Source organism: Vigna unguiculata, chromosome 4, assembly GCF_004118075.2.
Source record: "Vigna unguiculata cultivar IT97K-499-35 chromosome 4, ASM411807v1, whole genome shotgun sequence".
NCBI classification, from domain to species: Eukaryota; Viridiplantae; Streptophyta; class Magnoliopsida; order Fabales; family Fabaceae; genus Vigna; species Vigna unguiculata.
Genome location: NC_040282.1, coordinates 3,466,074 through 3,483,858, shown reverse-complemented (window position 1 = coordinate 3,483,858; position 17,785 = coordinate 3,466,074). Strand labels below are relative to the sequence as shown.

Here is a 17,785-nt window from a genome sequence, read left to right as displayed (position 1 = left end):
TCTGGGGTTTTATATTTTGTTCGTAAGTTTCAGTGAAGTTTTAAATAACTCAATTTTCACCTCAAAACCTTCAGATAACGAGTTTATAAAATTAATTTAACTGATTGAAGCAACATCACACAGCTAACTTGAGACATAACATTAAATATTGAAATAAACAATGGCAGGGACAGGGTGTGATACACAGTTTGTAGTTTATTATTATTAGTAGCAGTATTTGAATTGGCACATTGATTAATTTAATATATATCAACTTATCTTCTGCTTCTAAAAAGTGTGTTGTGTCTGCTCTGTATGAGGGATTGGGTGATGAAGATAGAATTAATTAGTGGAGATTTCACATTAATTTGAAGTCTAAAGATCCCTCACTCAGAAAAAGAAAGGAAAAGGGTGATGAAGGAGGATATTTATTGTATGATGTAAATGGAAGTAGCTACATAGAAGGAAGTATATGTTATGAGTGATAGGGGAAAGGCTTGTATCAAACGTTATGCCAGAATCTGTAAAATCTGTAAAAGAAAAAGAGAAAAAAACTCAAAGATAAGGAACTTTGGTTCCTTTTGGTCTGTTTATAAGCAATGATGGTTGTGATGAGTGAAAACACTTTAGCAGAAGCTACAACAAGAAGAGAAGAACAGAAAAAATGTCACCGGTTGGATTACCACCTGGCTTTAGGTTCCATCCAACCGATGAAGAGCTTGTCAACTACTATCTCAAGAGGAAGATCAATGGCCAAGAAATTGAACTTGATATCATTCCTGAAGTTGATCTCTACAAATGTGAACCTTGGGAATTAGCAGGTTTTCTTCTTTCCTTTAACTATATCCTTCAATTCTATTCTTCCAAATACTTTCTTTCTCCTACTTCTCATTCATCCTTTTATACCTCATAATACTTGGCTTGCACATTCTCAACCTCTTCATCACTATCTGATGGATATGCAGTACACCCTTTACCTAGTTACAACATTTAACTATCTGATAGGTAATGTATATGAAAAAAACTACCACCAAAATTGTACCTAACTTTCAATATCTTTTGTGGATCATGCATGTATATATGGCCTACATTTTTGTTTCCCAAGGAGATTCATTATGCAGAGATTTTATATATACGTGGCTTGAGTTTTAATTCACATAAGACATTAACACCACTTTTAACCCAAAAAATCGAGGTATTGAATATATAATAGATCTTTCATCTTATATGGTGTATAACTTTGTCATTTTTATCTGATGTGAAACTTAGACTCACACTTAGATTATTTTTCGACAGTTGTTCAACTGATAGACTGATTTTGGAACATTTTTGTCGTGTTTGCATGGTTAGAGAAATCATTTTTACCGAGTAGAGATCCAGAGTGGTACTTTTTTGGACCCCGGGATAGGAAATACCCGAATGGGTTTAGAACAAATAGAGCAACTCGTGCAGGGTACTGGAAGTCCACTGGAAAAGATAGGAGAGTTTCTTGCCAAAGCAGACCCATTGGCATGAAGAAGACTTTGGTGTACTATAGAGGCAGAGCTCCACAAGGAATCAGAACTGATTGGGTAATGCATGAGTATCGCCTTGATGACAAAGAGTGTGAAGACACCACTGGTTTACAGGTATGTATGTATGCATATATATACATATATTCAACCTATATTAATACATCAACAATGATACATAGACATTTTAACAGCACAATAACCTCTTATGTATCTTTTATATCTTTATTTCGGACACATTTTATAAGTTATCAGTATCACATTGTCATCTTTTTCTTATGTAACCTTCTTTCTATCACATTGTTATCATTTTCACCTCTGTGTATCTCTCTCATAGTGTATGTACACCGGCATTTGTATTCAAAATATGTGACTGTTAGCACCATAAAGTAAAGCTCTTAATGCCTACTCATAATCAAAAGTGATTAAAATAAGACAACAAAACAGTGACCCTGTAGCTACTGCATACCTGTTATACAAAACCAGTGGCAATTCAAATGCAAGATACATTAAAATAATGTTTGAAGAAAGTTGATAAAGTCCTTCTTGCACTTATTTTAATGTTATCTTGAGTATTTAGGTAGTTATGTTTATTGAATTGCTTGTGGCTTTTTAGGTGTACAAGTAGCTTTACTCTTATTCAGTAATTGCTTGCTATCAGTTTTCATAATCAAGTGATATTAGCTTGCTTTAGTTTTAAAATGAATATTTCTAACAAATGCATTACCAACCATGCACACTTGACCACTTTTACAAGGCAGTCAAAACTCCTTTTATGAAATCAATAGTTAACCACTTTAGATTTTTTTGACTTCTAAGTTACTGCAATCAATGGAGAGTGAAACAAGTTAGGAAGTGAAGACGATTTAGGGTGGCATGAGTGTGGCGAATTAGTAAGTTACACCTTCCAAATTAGCTTTACAAGTCACATCTCAGAAAAGTAAATGTTTTTGTTGTCTTTAAAACTAGCCTATGGTACCCACCTGACCCTTTACCTACTTTCAGAAGTCTCTTTTGTTTGTGTGTGCAGTATGCACACTTGTCATCACATATTTGAACCAAAAAGCAAGAAGTTCGATGCTTAAGGGAGTGACAAAAGCATTTTTCATTGATTATTTTCAGCTCCTCTTTTACACCAAAGACAAGGAGCAAAAAAAGATAGATAAGCTTTAGTTCCATATTCCCATGATGATCACTTCATCAGAGTCACACTAGGAACACAGTGAGAATAAAACTTGAAACTGTAGAAAAAAATGAAGTAGATAAGACAATGTACATATTTGGACAGTACAAGAACGTGAAAATTGCATGGCGTGCATGCAAAGCCTTCACTTTTGTAGGAGCTTTATTCCTCCTCTCTCTCATGTTACTTTTTGTTTGTTTATTGTAGGTACTCTATAAACGTATGGCTGACATATTCTTTACTTGTGTTACTCTAATACCTCTAAAATGACACCTTCTTCTTTATATTATTGCATGTACAATATAATATAGTGTAATGTAATGAGACAAAACTACTATCCTCTTTATTATCCCTATCCCTTCTTCATTAAAATTCTTTAGTTATCTGTTCAACCTTCCAACCCTGATCTTCAATTATTAGATTCTATGTAAGCCATTTAAGGCTTCTGCATCTCATAAAGCAGCAACAATTCTCCCATCACTTTCATTCTGTGTCGGTCACTTTTTACTTTATTCCTAAACACCAAAACTGACAAATGGGTACTATACTATACCCCCAGAAAATTTACAAATAATTAAGATAATAAAAAGGAGAGGGATAGTACCAGTCAATTGTACCAACCAAATATTCGTTGTAAATAAACTAATATCTAAACCAGAATGTGCTAATTCAGGTCATGGTGATTTTGGCATCTATAATATGTTCACCCTTTTGGTAACCACAAAAGTCTCCACTTGATTAGGACACAGTAGCAGCATTTTTAATATTCTTAATAAGAAACATGGACAGAACATTTAGCACTCTTTGAATCTTTGTGCCACTGGCTTGTTCAGAGGTTTTCTTTTATGGTTTTAACCTCCACCAGTGTAGATCCGTTTAGGCCTCAGTTTTTGACCACACTGCTTTTGTTGATCATTTCAAATGTAGGCAATAAAAAGACCTAAAAGCAATAATTGGTTGGAAAATCCTACACTATCCTTCTGTGTTACTTTAGGCTGCATTAGTTTATATGTATCCAAAAGAGAAAAGTGACACCAACAAAAGTCCAAATGAAGTTCCTTTAGCACAGTAGTTAACTATGTTAATAACTACCTTGCAGGATACTTATGCATTGTGCCGGGTGTTCAAGAAAAATGGAATCTGTTCTGAGATTGAAGAGCAAGGACAATGTAGTATAGCACTAACTGAGAGCTGCCAAACCATAATTAATGAGTGTGAAACCATGTCTCCTGACATACCAGGTGCATCATCATCATGCTTGGAAGAGGAAGACAAAGATGATTCATGGATGCAGTTCATCACAGAAGATGCATGGTATTCTTCTAATGCAGCTATGGTTGGTGGTGAAGAACTCTCACATGTTACATTTACAAACTAATATTTTGAAGACCTAATGGCAGGCCAGATTGGTGGTGAATAACTTGGGAGCCGGATATAAATATAAATATATATATACATTTCATCATATAATAAGATTTTTATACCTTTTCCATATAACTGTTATTAAGAGATTTAACTTTTGCTTTTCTGATTATCATTATACTTAATTGGTGAGGATGGTTTGGTTTGTTTTTGGTTTGGTGGGCTTGTTAATTAGGATCATATTATTGCATTGATTTTATACATTTTTGTACTAACCTCTATCTCGAGGTGATCTGGGTGTTATTTGTGGAATAAATATAAATCACAACTCAAGTGTTAATTATTTTTATTATGTTTTTTCATTTGCAGAAGGAATTCTAGCAGTGAAAGGCAGTTAAGAGTATAATCAACTATGCTAATGCTTGTTTACCAAAATTTCAGAGTGTTTATTCCAGTAACTTTGAAACCTATTGATCTCTAAAGACAAAAATTAAGAAAACTTTAGTCCAATGAAATTCTTAGATGATTGAAGAGACTACTCAAACATTGCTTTCGAATTACATAAAAAGAATATTCAAAAGAACTGCATAATAGAGTAATTGACAGAACTACTAAAACATTCCACATAACTTTGCAATTTGAGCAGCACACAGAATATCATGTGTGACTGTAACTCCTTCATGTCTCCATGTCAAGTGCAAAAATCCAATCACAGCTTTCATTGTTTAAATTCATCAGCTATTAACATGAAAGAGCTTGCATTTCAATGTCTACCACCTCCAAATTCCTAAGATGAGAAAAATATATCAGATACAAGTATAACTAACAAGAATCACATAGAAGATTCATTTATCATTTTGATGAAGGATCAACCTGAGAGATAGGCGTGGTAACTTCATTCTCCACACCCCTTATGCTTATTTTCAAGTTATGGTTCTTTATACACAACTGCACAAATATCTCTAAAAGTGAAAACAAGAGAATAGATAAATGAAAGAAACAATAAAAACTATGACAGAATAAACATCCTATTTTTCATAAATGCATAAAACCTATTCAAACTATAAAAATACAAAGTAAAATTAAAAAAAAAAACCTCCTACAAGGTCTTAGGATAAACAAATTTGATTGATGAGTTCATTTTTACACAGATATGACTTGAAGATGTTACAGATATTCTGTTTTGATTTTTCACTAATAATTGGACTTTATTCTTCTGAGAATAGTTGAGTTTCATGTTTTAATTTTCTATGAACATTGTATGAACAGATTCCTACATTCAGAGTCTCCGAATATGATTATGATAAGATGTTTACAATCTCAAGAAATCGAGTATGGATGTGTTTATGATGAATTTTTCCATAACTACTTTTAAGAAAAGAAAAAAGAAAATACAATTCTACCTAATAAAAATTAACTTGTGAATAAACTGATCTATATCAGTCTTTCATATTAGATTTAATTTATAAAATGACTTATTTCATTGTTTTCCTTAAACTTGAGAAGATGTTTATCTAAACTAATTCTTACATAGATTTTTGGTTAATGCAATTGCAAGATCAAAGATTTATAAACGTGTAAAACAAGTTTTAAACCACCAATTTACTGATAGAATGAACTGAAATTTCATGTTTGAGCTTCATCAGTAAAATTCTCTTTCAAATCTGCAACTACTTTCGCAATTGTCCACTCCTTTAGAAGTTCTAAATATCCATCCTTAAACAATTGAAATTTATTTATAAAGCTGATTTTAACATATCATTCTCTGATATAAAACTCAGTCCAATGAAAAGAATATTATACATCAAACAAATTAGGCCATGGTTATAGGACAGTAACTGAAGTTACTTCTGGTTAATAGAGAAAATGCTGAAAGAACATTGATTAAGGATTAGACACAGAAAGTTTGGAAATTGAGAATGAAAAATAAATAAGAGTGCCTAACAATAACACAGTAGAAATGTGAATGTATCCTTTCAATTATATATTATCTTTTTTCATATTTTCGTTAACTTTTAAAGTTTACTTGAGTGAAGAAAATCAGTAGAAAAAGTTTTAAACTTTAGCCTAATTCATTTAATCTTTTTATTGACAGTTACAAATTCTAATTTAGACTTCACATTTCTTGGTCAATTTCTAATTTTTAACATAATCCAAGTCTCAACACAATCAAAGCAGCAAGTTTCCAAAAATAAAACAAGTAAAGGAAGATATTTTAGAGTGTTTAATCAAATAATTCTGAACTCAATTCATTTCTATAACCTATGATGTTAGATGTAAAAGACCAACATTCAAAACTTTAATGCAATGACATCCCATGAAGAACACTATTTAAACTTGATTTTAAATTACATAAAGAAGGCTAATTACATAAAAAATACAATATTAATAATAGGATACTTATCACATGCATATAAATATCATGAGAAGGTTCTAAACAAAACTATTTATAGAGGAATTGACTAAAGAAAGATGAAAAACTAAACTGATACCTAATAAAAAAATAGTTTGTATAATACAATGAATATGATGGAACTACGAAAACATTTCACATGGCTTTCAAATGTGAAGAACATCATATAAGAACTCTTTTGTCACCTCATGTCAAGTGCAAAAATCCAATCACACCTTCCATTGTTCAAACTTATCAGCTGTTAACATGAAAGAACCTGCATTTCTATGCCCACCACCTCCAAATTCCTAATAGAAGAGAAAAAGATATTAACTAAAAGTATAACCAACAAGAGTCTCAAAAAAGATGCAATTAGCTATTTGATAAAGGAAAAACCTGAGTGATAGGTGTGGTATCTTCTTTCTCCTCACTCCTCAGACTTATTTTTAGCAGTTGGTCATTTTCAAGCTCTGGTACTTTATACACAACTGCACCAATACCTCTACAAGTAAAAATAAGTGCATAATTAAGATCAGATATCAATTCCTTAATTATGTTCTGATTCTCCACTAGTTGTTCACCATGGTTTAATCTTCTATATACATTGTATAAACAGCTCTGTATTCAGAGCGTTAAGAGTAACAGCAACATGATTTAATTAATAGTAATAAGAAATTAAAATGAACAAACCTCAACTTCATTTCCTTGCTTTTAGTAGCTAATTGATGTCCCAATTCACTTCTTAGCAGTGAAAGAGTAGAATCTGCATTGACAGCCTACAAAACACAAATGGTTGCAAACAACAAGATTCTCTTTAGTTCTTTCCTAATAAAGAGAAGTTTGAAAAACAAAACTAAGGTTCAATATAAGTATTAAAAATTATCATCTATTCATGAATAACTAAAAACTGCAGATGGATGGTTTAAAGAAATTTGACTGCAAAACTAAGGAATAGAGTGGAAGTAGAGGAATAGATAGTGAGATCTTAAAAGAAGGAAACATCAACCATACCAGGCAATGACCAAATGCACCATTCCCAAGGGCAATTTCATATGACTTGCTGAGACAATCATCAATTAACTTTTGCTTGAGTGATAAGCTTTGCATACCTCTACTAATGATAGCATTCAAGTCTAGAGAAAGCAACTGCCATAATATACAAAATTGTCAGTTATTTCAACTATTCATACAAATGACTTATCACTCTATCTTGGTGGCAATATATAAATATGAAAACAAAGAACTATCACTATCACTCTTAATGAGGGAGGGAAAATTTAGCGGAGAATAACGTAGAATCACTACAATGAACTTGTTCCAATCCAAGTCCGTCAAATGACATCATTAGGATCATCCACCGTATCCGAGGTATTATCCACTTTGAAACCAGGAACTTCATCATGATTTTGTCTTTTAAAGACACCTTCTAAAGATAAAACCGTAATGAATTTTAGACTCCAAAGTGGACAATATTTCGGATGAGATGACCCTAACCATGTCACTCAACGGACATGACATCAAAACAGAACTCATGGGCAAATTTACATGACAAAACAAAGGAGTAAAAAAACATCTTCATGCACTGACCAATTCCTCAATGTGCTTGTTCAAATTAGAGAACACAAACACAAATTCAAATATACAAAGTCTTACATTGTGAGTGTATTCCAATCAGATTCTAATGATAATCAGAAAGTTTAGAAAACAATGAAAGACACAGGAAGCAGATTACCTGGTCAAACAAGGAAGGATTTTTCCTGGCATCAAATTCAATGTTCAAATCCTTCAAACCACTGCTAAAAGCTTTGCTGTTCTGGAGTCTCCACCTCCACAGGTCCACATCTTCAACATACAGAAAAAGTTGTCTGGCACGCTCAAATTCATCAAGAACTGGGGAGTGCTTAGCTGCAATATCAGGACTCAAAAGCTTATCTTTGAAGTAATCAAATGCAATAGTAGCCCCACTCCTCTCCATGTCAAGAACCTTAACCACATTTTCACCAAGTGAATCCTCCTTCCCCAACCTCTCAAGGGCAGTCTTGTGATGGTCCAAAACAATCACCCTACATCCCAAGAAAAAACTCAATCGTATTATACCTAAAAGATAACTCAAACCTATTCTACGGACAAAAGTACAGAAAAATTAAAAACTGCATCTTTTACAAGGAAAACAGCAAACAAAGCAAGAACCTTGGAACTTTGGTAGAGATTTCCTCAATAAAACCATCCGGCCCCACAAAATCTAGGAGGTAAAGATCATCAATTTCATCCAGAGGAAGATCTTCCGCCCTGAAAAATTCAATCAAAGACAAAAAATACATACACATAAATCAAAAGGCATAGCAATAGCATGCATGGCAGAACAATGACGGATAGCAGAATGAATGGTACAAATACTGATACTGCTGAATGAGGGAAAAACCTGATGGGGTTGTAAACAGTGTTGGGAAAGAAAAGAGGGGAGAATGAAGATGTGGCCTTGAAGTAAAGGTGTGCAGCGAGAGCAGCAAAAGCACCATCCGGACAAGGGTAGTGGTAAAGTACTGCAGCTGAACAGTGATGATGGTTATCGTTCTTCTTCAAACCCATTTTTATGGCATTGGAGATGTTGTGCAGTTTGGCTTGCGACATCAACATTGTGCAAGTTCTGTTCTGTTGAATTTAATGTAACATCATTGAATCATGTATTTTGTGTCAGGACAAGCTGGCACAGTTTGAGATTTTAACTGCACCAGAAACAGATATTATCTAATGGGTGTTGTTTAACTGATTTTGAAATCAAGTGTTTGATAAAACTGAGGTTTTTCTATGGCCAGGATTGTGTGCAGCGTATGGATATTTATGGAACCTTTATTAATCAGAATATATTCCAGCAAGTTGATCAGATAAACTAGGTTAAATTTAAGTCTGTGGTGTGATAGATTTGGGATATAATGTTAAGATGGATTTGTTGGATTTGAAGGAATGAACTTGAGTGTTTTTTTATTAGATTTAAAAGATAAAGTAGATAAATTTAAAGATAATTTTTGTAAAAGTTAGGTAATGATTTAATGGTTGTGAAATACTTAAAAGAAAAGTTTGAATAGATAAATTTTAAAATTTATCAAATATCTTTAATAATAAAAATATAATAAAATTATAATTAGATAAATTAAAAATATTAAAATTTTTAAAATATATTAATTATTATTAATTTTATTTAAATTTTTATATATATCGATAATAATAGTTATATATATTATAAAGTTTTAACAATATCTTAATTATTATTAAATATTATATACTTATATTAATTAATAATTATTATTTTATATATATCATTAGTTATTATATATTAATATATTAATCATTATATTTAAAATAAAATTTAATTATTATATATTATTAATAATAATTATAATATGTATATAAATTATTTAGTATATATATATATATATATATTAAAATGATAAATAATTATTTTAATTTAAAATATTTAAATTTAAATTAACGGTCATTTAAATGATAAAAGTAGAAATGTATTTAAACAAGTTGTGATCAGATAAATCTGGTTAAATTTAAGTAAAATAAATAAATTCAGTTAGGTTTATCTTAAGAAGATACCATGATGGAAAAGAGATGCACTGATATAAATTATTATTATCATTTGGTGATAAAATTTATTTCATTAGTAGAATCACATATTACGTGTATAGATATCCTCTCCTTTTTTTTTTTCTTTTTTGTTTATTACAGATAATTAACTTAATTTAAAAGAATAATTAATGGTTAGTAATCTCCGGGGTGGAGATAGTAAAAGCTCATGCATAAACTTTCCGGGTCAAAACCTGGTTCAGTCCGGCCCATATAAACTAAAGCATTTGTTTAGCTTTGCTGAGGAAACAGTTGCAATGGCTAACATGGTTTTTGTTGGTGTTAAGGTAGCTGCTGTTTCTCTACCACCATTACCCATTACAAACAATGCTCTAACTTTCGATTCCACCCAGAAGAGACACTTCCTTCCTCTGAATTGCTCCCAAACCAATAACAGAACAACCTCTTTCTCTTCTTCCTTCTCAATCTCATCATCACCCCTTACAAACAAGGGTGGTTGTTCTGTGTTGCCGTGTCTCCCTCCTGCTTCGTCTGAATCCTCAACCTCATCATTTTCCACTGCTAAACCCTCTACCCCTTTTCCTTCAACTAAGCTTTACGTCAGTGGTTAGCTACTCTTACTCTTCTACTGTTCTTACACTTTTTTTTTTTATCCAAATTGATGTACGAAGTGATAAAGTTTTCAGCTTTTTCTTTTTTCTTTTTTGGGTCTCCCTCCGGTTGGGTGCTGGTGTTACTGAACAACAAAAGTTTTATCTGTTGTTACTAGTGGAAAATTTGAATTAAAAAGGGTCTTACTCTACTTCTTTTAGTGAGAGGTAGGTTGATTGTGGAGAATGCTTCCCTTATTTCATTGGAAAATGATGGTTTTATTACATGGGAATTTTCGCATTGGAAGCATTCTGAATCTTGTCTAGTGGCTGCAATGGTGGTGCCATCATTGTTTAACTGATATCTGGTATTTGGAGGAAAGGGATAGTGCTATGGATTTGATCTGCGGAAGAATTATTGTGGATGGCATTTTTTGTTAGTACTATTGTGGATTTGACTTTGGGCATAAATGTTTTGCTTTGCAGAAGAGTTTGATACAATAGTGGAAGAAGGTGACCTGTATCTCTAGCATCAATTCAGTGTTGACACCTTATTGTTTAACTTTTATGGATAAAGAAAGAGGAATGATGTTAAGAGACAATTTATATGAATTCTTCTGCTAGAATAATATTTTCAGTTTCAACTGTTAACTGCTCTGTGTCTATTTAACAATTTAGCAAAAATTCTTTTTTCATCTATCAACCAACATTAAGCTAGGCATTTTGTTCAAACCTTTTGCAAATTGTGTAAGCATTTCATCCGTTGGGCACCTTGATGTGCCTCATATTAAGCTACGATTGCTCTTGATTCAATGACCATTTGCCATATGTTGCTAAAGTCTGCAGACTGTATCCGTTACCTTTTACGCATATTAGGAAGAATTCTTGCTATTTGTTATGAATTTCTTGGATATTTGATTATATATATGTTATTTTTGGACAACAACTTTTTAAATGTTATTTCTTGTTCTTTTCAGGGTTATCATTTCGTACCACTGAAGAAAGTTTGCGAAATGCTTTTAAGAATTTTGGTCAACTCGTGGAAGGTAGGAAAATGATATGATATTTTCCTCTTTGTCAATCATGTTTTTTGACTAAAATTTAGGGTGCAGTATCTGTTAGTCATTTGCCAGTTCTTATCAATTTGTTGGTAACACTTTCTACTTCTAAAATATTTGCCTAACTTTACAACAGTCAAGCTGGTGATGGATAGAATCGCAAATAGACCAAGAGGGTTTGCTTTTCTTCGCTACGCAACTGAAGAAGAATCTCAGAAGGCTATTGAGGGAATGCATGGAAAGGTATGATATCATTTGGTTTATTGCCGTTGTTAAATTGTTGTCATGTTCTGTGTTAATTCATTGACTAAATTTTATAATGCCTCCAAGACTTATCTTGGCCACAACGGTGGATTTTAAATTTTTTAAAGTGAATGAATTAGAATATAACCATGATTGCATTTATGTAGCAAACTAATCTAGAAACTACATTGAGCTCTCCTAGTGATAAGAGAGTCAAAGCAGCATTATGTATGAAACTGAGTGAGATCAGTCGACTGTCTTTGAAGCATCTTATTGTTTAAGTGTGAAGATTTGTAACTCTGAAAACTCAAGATACTATCAACTGAAACTGTCAAAGGATCACTAGAAAACCAGATCCTTTAAAGCAGACCTGGAACTACTGTGCTCCCTTTGATTAGGGGTCTAAATTGTTGTATTATCTTGAATGTCAGTTATTCATTTTTTTTTCCTATTTGCCACCTTTAATTAACAGAAAAAAGAAAAAAGTTTTAAACTATGCTGGATGCTTATAAGAAAGAAACTACTTTTTCAGTTTTTGGATGGCAGGGTCATATTTGTGGAAGTTGCCAAACCGAGATCAGAGCTACCGCAGCGGAAAAGGGAAGGCACAAGATTTTAATACGAAGATCCACAGTTTGTCCATTGCAGTGTACTTGACCCTTTATAAAACATGTTGCTTATGTTTAAAGTATTGGCTTTAACACTTGACAAGAGTACTGAATTGATTGAAATATTGTCACTTTTTCGATCAAATTAATGAGTGGATAACATTGTATGGAGGTGAACTACTTGACTATTGTCAGACCAATCACTGACCAAAGAATGCTTAATATTTCAATCTGGTAATCAAGCTTAAAAGAGGGAACAAGTTCAGAACAGTAAATTCAACAATGAAGAAACAATGTTTATAATCTATGATTAAAAAGAATGATACAGAAAGAAAATCCGAATACATGACACTCTCTCAAGCTTAATACATGGACACAATATGTTTTCCAGAGGCAATCCTTTGTCAGAAGAATAATATGATGTTTAGTGACCTGCGATGCTTGTCCAAGCTTCCCTGGTACACCCTTGTCACTGATGTGTGTCACTGATATATGTGTAACATGCAACTACAAAGACAGATGCAAATGGTAGAAATAAAACTAACTTACAGACTTGCTGCTATGTGTCTATTTGGTTAAAGTAACTGTAACACGATACAAGCCAGAACAAATAATGCCACCAGCCCCCGCATGAATTATTGGACATGAAATGTTTTAACGTGGAAGAAGAAAGTTGTCGGAAAAAAGAATTGGAAATCAGATGCTTGTGAATTAGACAATTAGATCACAGCTACCTAAATCAGGTCCTTATTTCTCACAGCTTTTTTTTCTTGTTCTTTTTCTCTAATACCATGATTATGAATGTTGTAAAAATGGAATGGAAGGCTATGAGCACACACGAGCTCGTTGCCCGTCCCTCTCTTCCAAGGCCGCAATTAAAGAATTTCCATCTCTTTCGGCTAAACATCTTTTATATGGAACAAACCCTCTTGCAGGCTTCTGGGGTGCAGCTCCTTCCCCTTGATATTTTTCACACTTAGAATCAACAGCATCTGAGTTCTTGCCTTGGTTTTCCATGTCACAAACTGATTCTGTGTTGGAACCAGTGCAACAACTTTCCTCCTCTCTTGCTCTTACTTTCAAAGAGGGCCTAAGAGGCATGGGATTTAGGATCTGGTTGCATGGGCTGACACAGAAAGCTGGGAGGCCTTGGTACAAACTCCACTGTGGAAAAGATGCATCAGGTACACATTCACTGAGGCACACGTTCTCCTTCGGTGGCTCTTGGCTGTAATCAGCTCCATCAGAATCAGGTGTTATGGCCCAGTTGCCACCAACCAAGCCTAGTGATAATTGTGTATCTACTTGCTCGGTTGATTGGCCAGGCTTCTCATTCCCAACATCATCCACTTCATCAGACTTCACAGTTATTGCCTTACCATTATCATCTATGTTCTGTAACTTATGATTATCTACCATAGACACTGTTCTTCCAAAAAGCTTAATACTAGTGGTCTGTGGCATATTGGTAGAATCTTCTATAACATATTCAGTTTCCTTGGTACTAAACTCGGGCTTCTGCAGTAACACCAGAGAATTCGAAAGTTAGTTTAACCTTGACCACAATAGTTGCACAAGCTTATCCAAAAAGAACTTTTAGGATAAAAAATTATAAAGGAAAAAGATTAAATTTATTTCCGGTAAGTCATTTTGAAAAAACTATATGGGAGAATTTCTGTAATTTAACTTATACATAAACTAATTTTAATTTCTGGAGAAGTCATTTTTTTTTCTTATCTTTCTCTCTTAAAAGTTCTACTAGAATCGCTAGACTTTCAAAAGATAAATCATAGAAATCAAGAATCTTATCATACCATGCACATGTTTGGGTAGGAAACAATGGATAAAGGAACTGAAGCTGGAGATCCTTTCTCTTCCTCCTCAGATGCTTTGGATGTCATACAATCATTTTCCTTTTCAACAGGTGACAAGCTGACGGAGTGAATATCAGTGGTGCAAGAGTTTGGTGAAAGGCATCTGTTATTCTGCTCTGAAAATGCAGACCCAAATGCTTCCGAACCAACCGTAGATAGCACAGAGGTAGGAGATGGGGTGTCTTTCTCTGCAACCAACAGGTTTGTGGATTGAGATGTTTCAGTTTCATTAGGTATGGTATGTCCTTTGAAAGCATCAAGTGATTTTCGGGGATATGGATGGAGGGGTTTTCTCTTAGGCCGAGGAGGAGGTATGTTAATTGGCTGTATAGAACTCTCAGCACTTCCCTCAGATTCCCTAACAACCTGAAACCAAGTAGAGTGTGATGCTTGAGAACACAGAAGTGAACAAATTCATCTAACTTCAAATGCTATTAAATTGAAAATGATTATAATAGCCTACAAGCTCCCAGTAGAAATTATTTACTGAAGTTTTAAATAAATAACAATATTAACCTTAGAAAAAAACTTTTGAGCATGGCTTCGAATCTGAACAGCTGTTTTGGTACCTATATGCTCTGCATGAAAAGAAAATGATTTTCATCTGACATGAAGACAATGAAAATAGGAATATTTCAGATTAATAACTCAGGACAAAGAGTTTACCTTCAATTTGGCGCCACCCTCGACCGTACAATTTCAAAGCTTCAAGGAACTTTTGATGCTCTTCCTCTGTCCACTTCTCCCTTTGTTTAGTAATGGTATATGGTTTCCTCACCTGATGAACATTGAAATAAGTTTCAGATATCAAAGCTAAAAGTGGAACACCAAGGTCTCCACTAAGAGGAATACTTTAACATCTAAAGTGAAGCAACCTTGGGAGTATGGCCGTTTCCAACAGAAGGTATATGAGCAACATTTTCAGATTGTTTTGCAGCATTTGAATGGCAGTTACTAGCTAAGCCTGATATGGTTGATCTCGTGCTTTCTATTTGATCCTACATTAGTAGTAATTGATGAATCAATAACTTCGCTCCAATGAAAAAATAAAGGGAATAAAGGAAACAGAAGTAGAAAATCTCATCATGAAAGAAAATGATGCTCACTAGAATATATAAGTTCCTTTTAAGAAATAAAGTCACTGGATGAATTCATAATGAAATTCTCTTTCTTACAAATAAAAGAGGACAAAAGTCTCCACAAGATTGAATGCAAGACGATTGAGACCAGCTTCCAATTAAGCAGCAGCATATCATACAGAGTCTAAAAGAGCTGACTTGTCATCTCTTCCAAACACACATACTAACCAATTCAACTATCCGCAAACCAAATCAAATATTCATTTACATTCTAGTGAAAACACTGTCAATAATGTCATATGAAAAATAATCAGCTGAAGCCAATTTGGTCCCTTCTATGAAATTCCTGTCCAAAACCTCTAGCGGAATGGAGGATTAAAATTATCTTTCAAAATTGCATCTGCATAACATTGGCTGCACTTGTTTGCAATTACTCAAGGTTCTTTAGTCTTTCTTTTATTACGACTTCAACTTAAAACCTGTGATACATGCATGGGATGTGAAATTCTTCCCAAATTAAATGTACAGTACAGGTCCGTTAATATCCGTTTTAAAACATAAAAATTTTAAACTAGCATAAATGGAAGAAAGTATTTATTAATAGTTGGGAAACATTTACAATATAAGGAATTAATAATTTCACATCTCCAAAGGATGAATAGATCTGATTTATTAAAGAGAAACAGAAACGGATAAACGGATTAAAACGGTAAAAGAATCCTAAACCATAACTGAAAAACTGTCAACTTAACAAAAAATGATCTAGTTAGTACACAAGACATACCAAATATTAGCTTCTTATCCCAGTCACATATCTAGTTCTTTTTAATGATCTATATTTGTAGATGCCACCGAAGAAATACAGAATATTAATTTAGGAGGATCAGATCAAACATTGAGTTAGGCACTATTCCTAAGAAATTAGAAGCTAGTAAGCTGGAAATTTAAAAAAAGCGATAATGGTGCAGTAACTTAGATGCTGATCAAGCCACCACTTAAAACCCCATTTCTTTTAGTTGCTTTAAGAAAGATTAAATCGAATAAATCTAAGAATCTGCCAATCCATTTTTCATACAACATCCAACATGACCACAAAAGTCTACACAAATAGAAGACGAACAACAAGAACAAAGAAAAAAGAATCCACATAAGTTCCATGTTTCTAATCTAGAGAATGAACAAAAATCAAAGGGTGCTCTAGAAAAGTGGCAGGTTGGAGTGTTTCTTTGCTATACCTGCATCTCCATTGGAGCAAAATGAGAGTCAGCCCTGTCTCAGAAAACACCCAAAACCTCCACAGAGACTAACCCCAGCAGCCAACAACAACAACAGCTGTCACCAATCAAACCACACCAACAAAAAAGTGAATTTTTTGGAAAATAAATCACATAGCATTATTCATAATTTCCTGCTCCATGTTCTCTCAGATACCAAAATTAAACAGCTCAACTTTTTTTTTCTTTCAAAATAGAAATATAAGAGCCAATGCTCAAATCAGATCAACAAGTTACAAATGGCAAATACACGCGAAGAACTAAATCCGAAGTATGTTCTTCTTGTTCCTAACACACACACGCAAAATTGAGAACAGTGAATACCTCTGATTTTCAGACACCCCAAATCGGCAGTTCTAGATTCAATAGTAAAGATGCGAACTTTCTCGGAAAATAAAAATTTTCCGAGAAAATCAAGGCACCCCAGATGGCGAATTGGAAGAGAGCAATGAAAGATTGCGTGAGCAGAGAAGGGGAGGAGAATGTGAGAAAGAGAGACTATAAATTATGAAAATAAAAATAAAAATTAGAAAAAAGGGAGAAAAAGGAGAGAGTGACACGTCAGATTGAGAAAATATTTTGAAAGAAAAAAATAAAAGAAAAAGAAATTTCCATGGACGATTCGAGAAGGCATTAAGGTTTTGTGGCTGAGAACGGTCCGGGCCCAAAGACACGTGGCGATTGTTTGTGATGTCTGATATTTAGTTTTTATTGGGAGAAAATAAAAATAAAAAATTGGTAGAAAAAAAAATGTGATGCTGCAGATTTAATTGTGGAAGACATTAGTGCAGAGAAGATAATTGAGAAGATTTTTATTATAATAAGATATTTTTTTGCTTGTTTTTTAGTGTGGCTTTTTTGACTTATTGCCATTTTTGTTTATGTTCTCCCACCCGCGATTTCAGTGCGTGAATCTCACTGTTGGACCTATCTAGGGTTATTGGGTAACTTAGATGTAGACCAGTTTTACAAATGGGTTTAGATGCTGCTTCAATAATAAAATTACTATTATGAAATTGACTTTTTCAATCATTAATT

General features: G+C 33.4%; 4 protein-coding genes across 6 annotated transcripts; 2 read left to right on the top strand and 2 right to left on the bottom strand.

Annotated features, from left to right (window-relative positions):
• Positions 1-608: 608 nt before the first annotated feature.
• Positions 609-4,373, top strand: LOC114181023 (NAC domain-containing protein 86). The gene is made up of 3 exons (XM_028067338.1): positions 609-800; positions 1,330-1,607; positions 3,773-4,373. The coding sequence occupies exons 1-3, from the start codon at positions 644-646 to the stop codon at positions 4,049-4,051; spliced, it is 714 nt and encodes a 237-aa protein (XP_027923139.1). The 5' UTR covers positions 609-643; the 3' UTR covers positions 4,052-4,373.
• A 188-nt stretch (positions 4,374-4,561) lies between these two features.
• On the bottom strand, positions 4,562-9,209 carry LOC114181022. Of its 2 annotated transcripts, none has more exons than XM_028067336.1 (9): positions 8,850-9,209; positions 8,618-8,716; positions 8,160-8,490; positions 7,439-7,573; positions 7,118-7,203; positions 6,824-6,929; positions 6,664-6,735; positions 4,909-4,983; positions 4,562-4,822 (listed from the first exon to the last, which is right to left on the bottom strand). In XM_028067336.1, the coding sequence occupies exons 1-9, from the start codon at positions 9,062-9,064 to the stop codon at positions 4,799-4,801; spliced, it is 1,143 nt and encodes a 380-aa protein (XP_027923137.1). In that variant the 5' UTR covers positions 9,065-9,209; the 3' UTR covers positions 4,562-4,798. The 2 variants fall into 2 exon arrangements, with proteins under 2 accessions (XP_027923137.1, XP_027923138.1); XM_028067337.1 differs by having other exon boundaries at positions 6,634-6,735; positions 8,850-9,208.
• Positions 9,210-10,299: 1,090 nt separating this feature from the next.
• Positions 10,300-12,697, top strand: LOC114181886 (organelle RRM domain-containing protein 6, chloroplastic). Its single transcript, XM_028068527.1, has 4 exons — positions 10,300-10,627; positions 11,589-11,657; positions 11,806-11,912; positions 12,445-12,697. The coding sequence occupies exons 1-4, from the start codon at positions 10,318-10,320 to the stop codon at positions 12,529-12,531; spliced, it is 573 nt and encodes a 190-aa protein (XP_027924328.1). The 5' UTR covers positions 10,300-10,317; the 3' UTR covers positions 12,532-12,697.
• Positions 12,698-12,772: 75 nt separating this feature from the next.
• LOC114181885 (protein REVEILLE 7-like) lies at positions 12,773-17,264 on the bottom strand. Of its 2 annotated transcripts, XM_028068525.1 has the most exons (7): positions 17,072-17,264; positions 16,709-16,805; positions 15,270-15,392; positions 15,061-15,172; positions 14,911-14,972; positions 14,335-14,760; positions 12,773-14,038 (listed from the first exon to the last, which is right to left on the bottom strand). In XM_028068525.1, exons 2-7 carry the CDS (start codon positions 16,718-16,720, stop codon positions 13,346-13,348), a joined length of 1,428 nt encoding a protein of 475 aa, XP_027924326.1. In that variant the 5' UTR covers positions 16,721-16,805; positions 17,072-17,264; the 3' UTR covers positions 12,773-13,345. The 2 variants fall into 2 exon arrangements, with proteins under 2 accessions (XP_027924326.1, XP_027924325.1); XM_028068524.1 differs by lacking the exons at positions 16,709-16,805; positions 17,072-17,264 and adding an exon at positions 15,570-16,687.
• Positions 17,265-17,785: the final 521 nt, after the last annotated feature.

What these genes read in the sequence shown, in the direction of transcription:
- LOC114181022 (XM_028067336.1), bottom strand. Translation starts at nt 9,064, where the DNA reads ATGTTGATGTCGCAAGCCAAACTGCACAACATCTCCAATGCCATAAAA. An exon ending in ATCCTTCCTTGTTTGACCAG is followed by an intron (nt 7,574 to 8,159) that starts GTAATCTGCTTC and finishes ATATTATGGCAG; the next exon opens with TTGCTTTCTCTAGACTTGAA. An exon ending in TTACCACGCCTATCTCTCAG is followed by an intron (nt 4,823 to 4,908) that starts GTTGATCCTTCA and finishes TTCTCATCTTAG; the next exon opens with GAATTTGGAGGTGGTAGACA.
- LOC114181885 (XM_028068524.1), bottom strand. Translation starts at nt 15,650, where the DNA reads ATGATATGCTGCTGCTTAATTGGAAGCTGGTCTCAATCGTCTTGCATT. An exon ending in ACTTTTGTCCTCTTTTATTT is followed by an intron (nt 15,393 to 15,569) that starts GTAAGAAAGAGA and finishes CTACTAATGTAG; the next exon opens with GATCAAATAGAAAGCACGAG. An exon ending in AGGGTGGCGCCAAATTGAAG is followed by an intron (nt 14,973 to 15,060) that starts GTAAACTCTTTG and finishes CTTTTCATGCAG; the next exon opens with AGCATATAGGTACCAAAACA.
- LOC114181886 (XM_028068527.1), top strand. Translation starts at nt 10,318, where the DNA reads ATGGCTAACATGGTTTTTGTTGGTGTTAAGGTAGCTGCTGTTTCTCTA. An exon ending in AACTAAGCTTTACGTCAGTG is followed by an intron (nt 10,628 to 11,588) that starts GTTAGCTACTCT and finishes TGTTCTTTTCAG; the next exon opens with GGTTATCATTTCGTACCACT. An exon ending in TTTTGGTCAACTCGTGGAAG is followed by an intron (nt 11,658 to 11,805) that starts GTAGGAAAATGA and finishes ACTTTACAACAG; the next exon opens with TCAAGCTGGTGATGGATAGA.
- LOC114181023 (XM_028067338.1), top strand. Translation starts at nt 644, where the DNA reads ATGTCACCGGTTGGATTACCACCTGGCTTTAGGTTCCATCCAACCGAT. An exon ending in TGAACCTTGGGAATTAGCAG is followed by an intron (nt 801 to 1,329) that starts GTTTTCTTCTTT and finishes TTGCATGGTTAG; the next exon opens with AGAAATCATTTTTACCGAGT. An exon ending in AAGACACCACTGGTTTACAG is followed by an intron (nt 1,608 to 3,772) that starts GTATGTATGTAT and finishes ACTACCTTGCAG; the next exon opens with GATACTTATGCATTGTGCCG.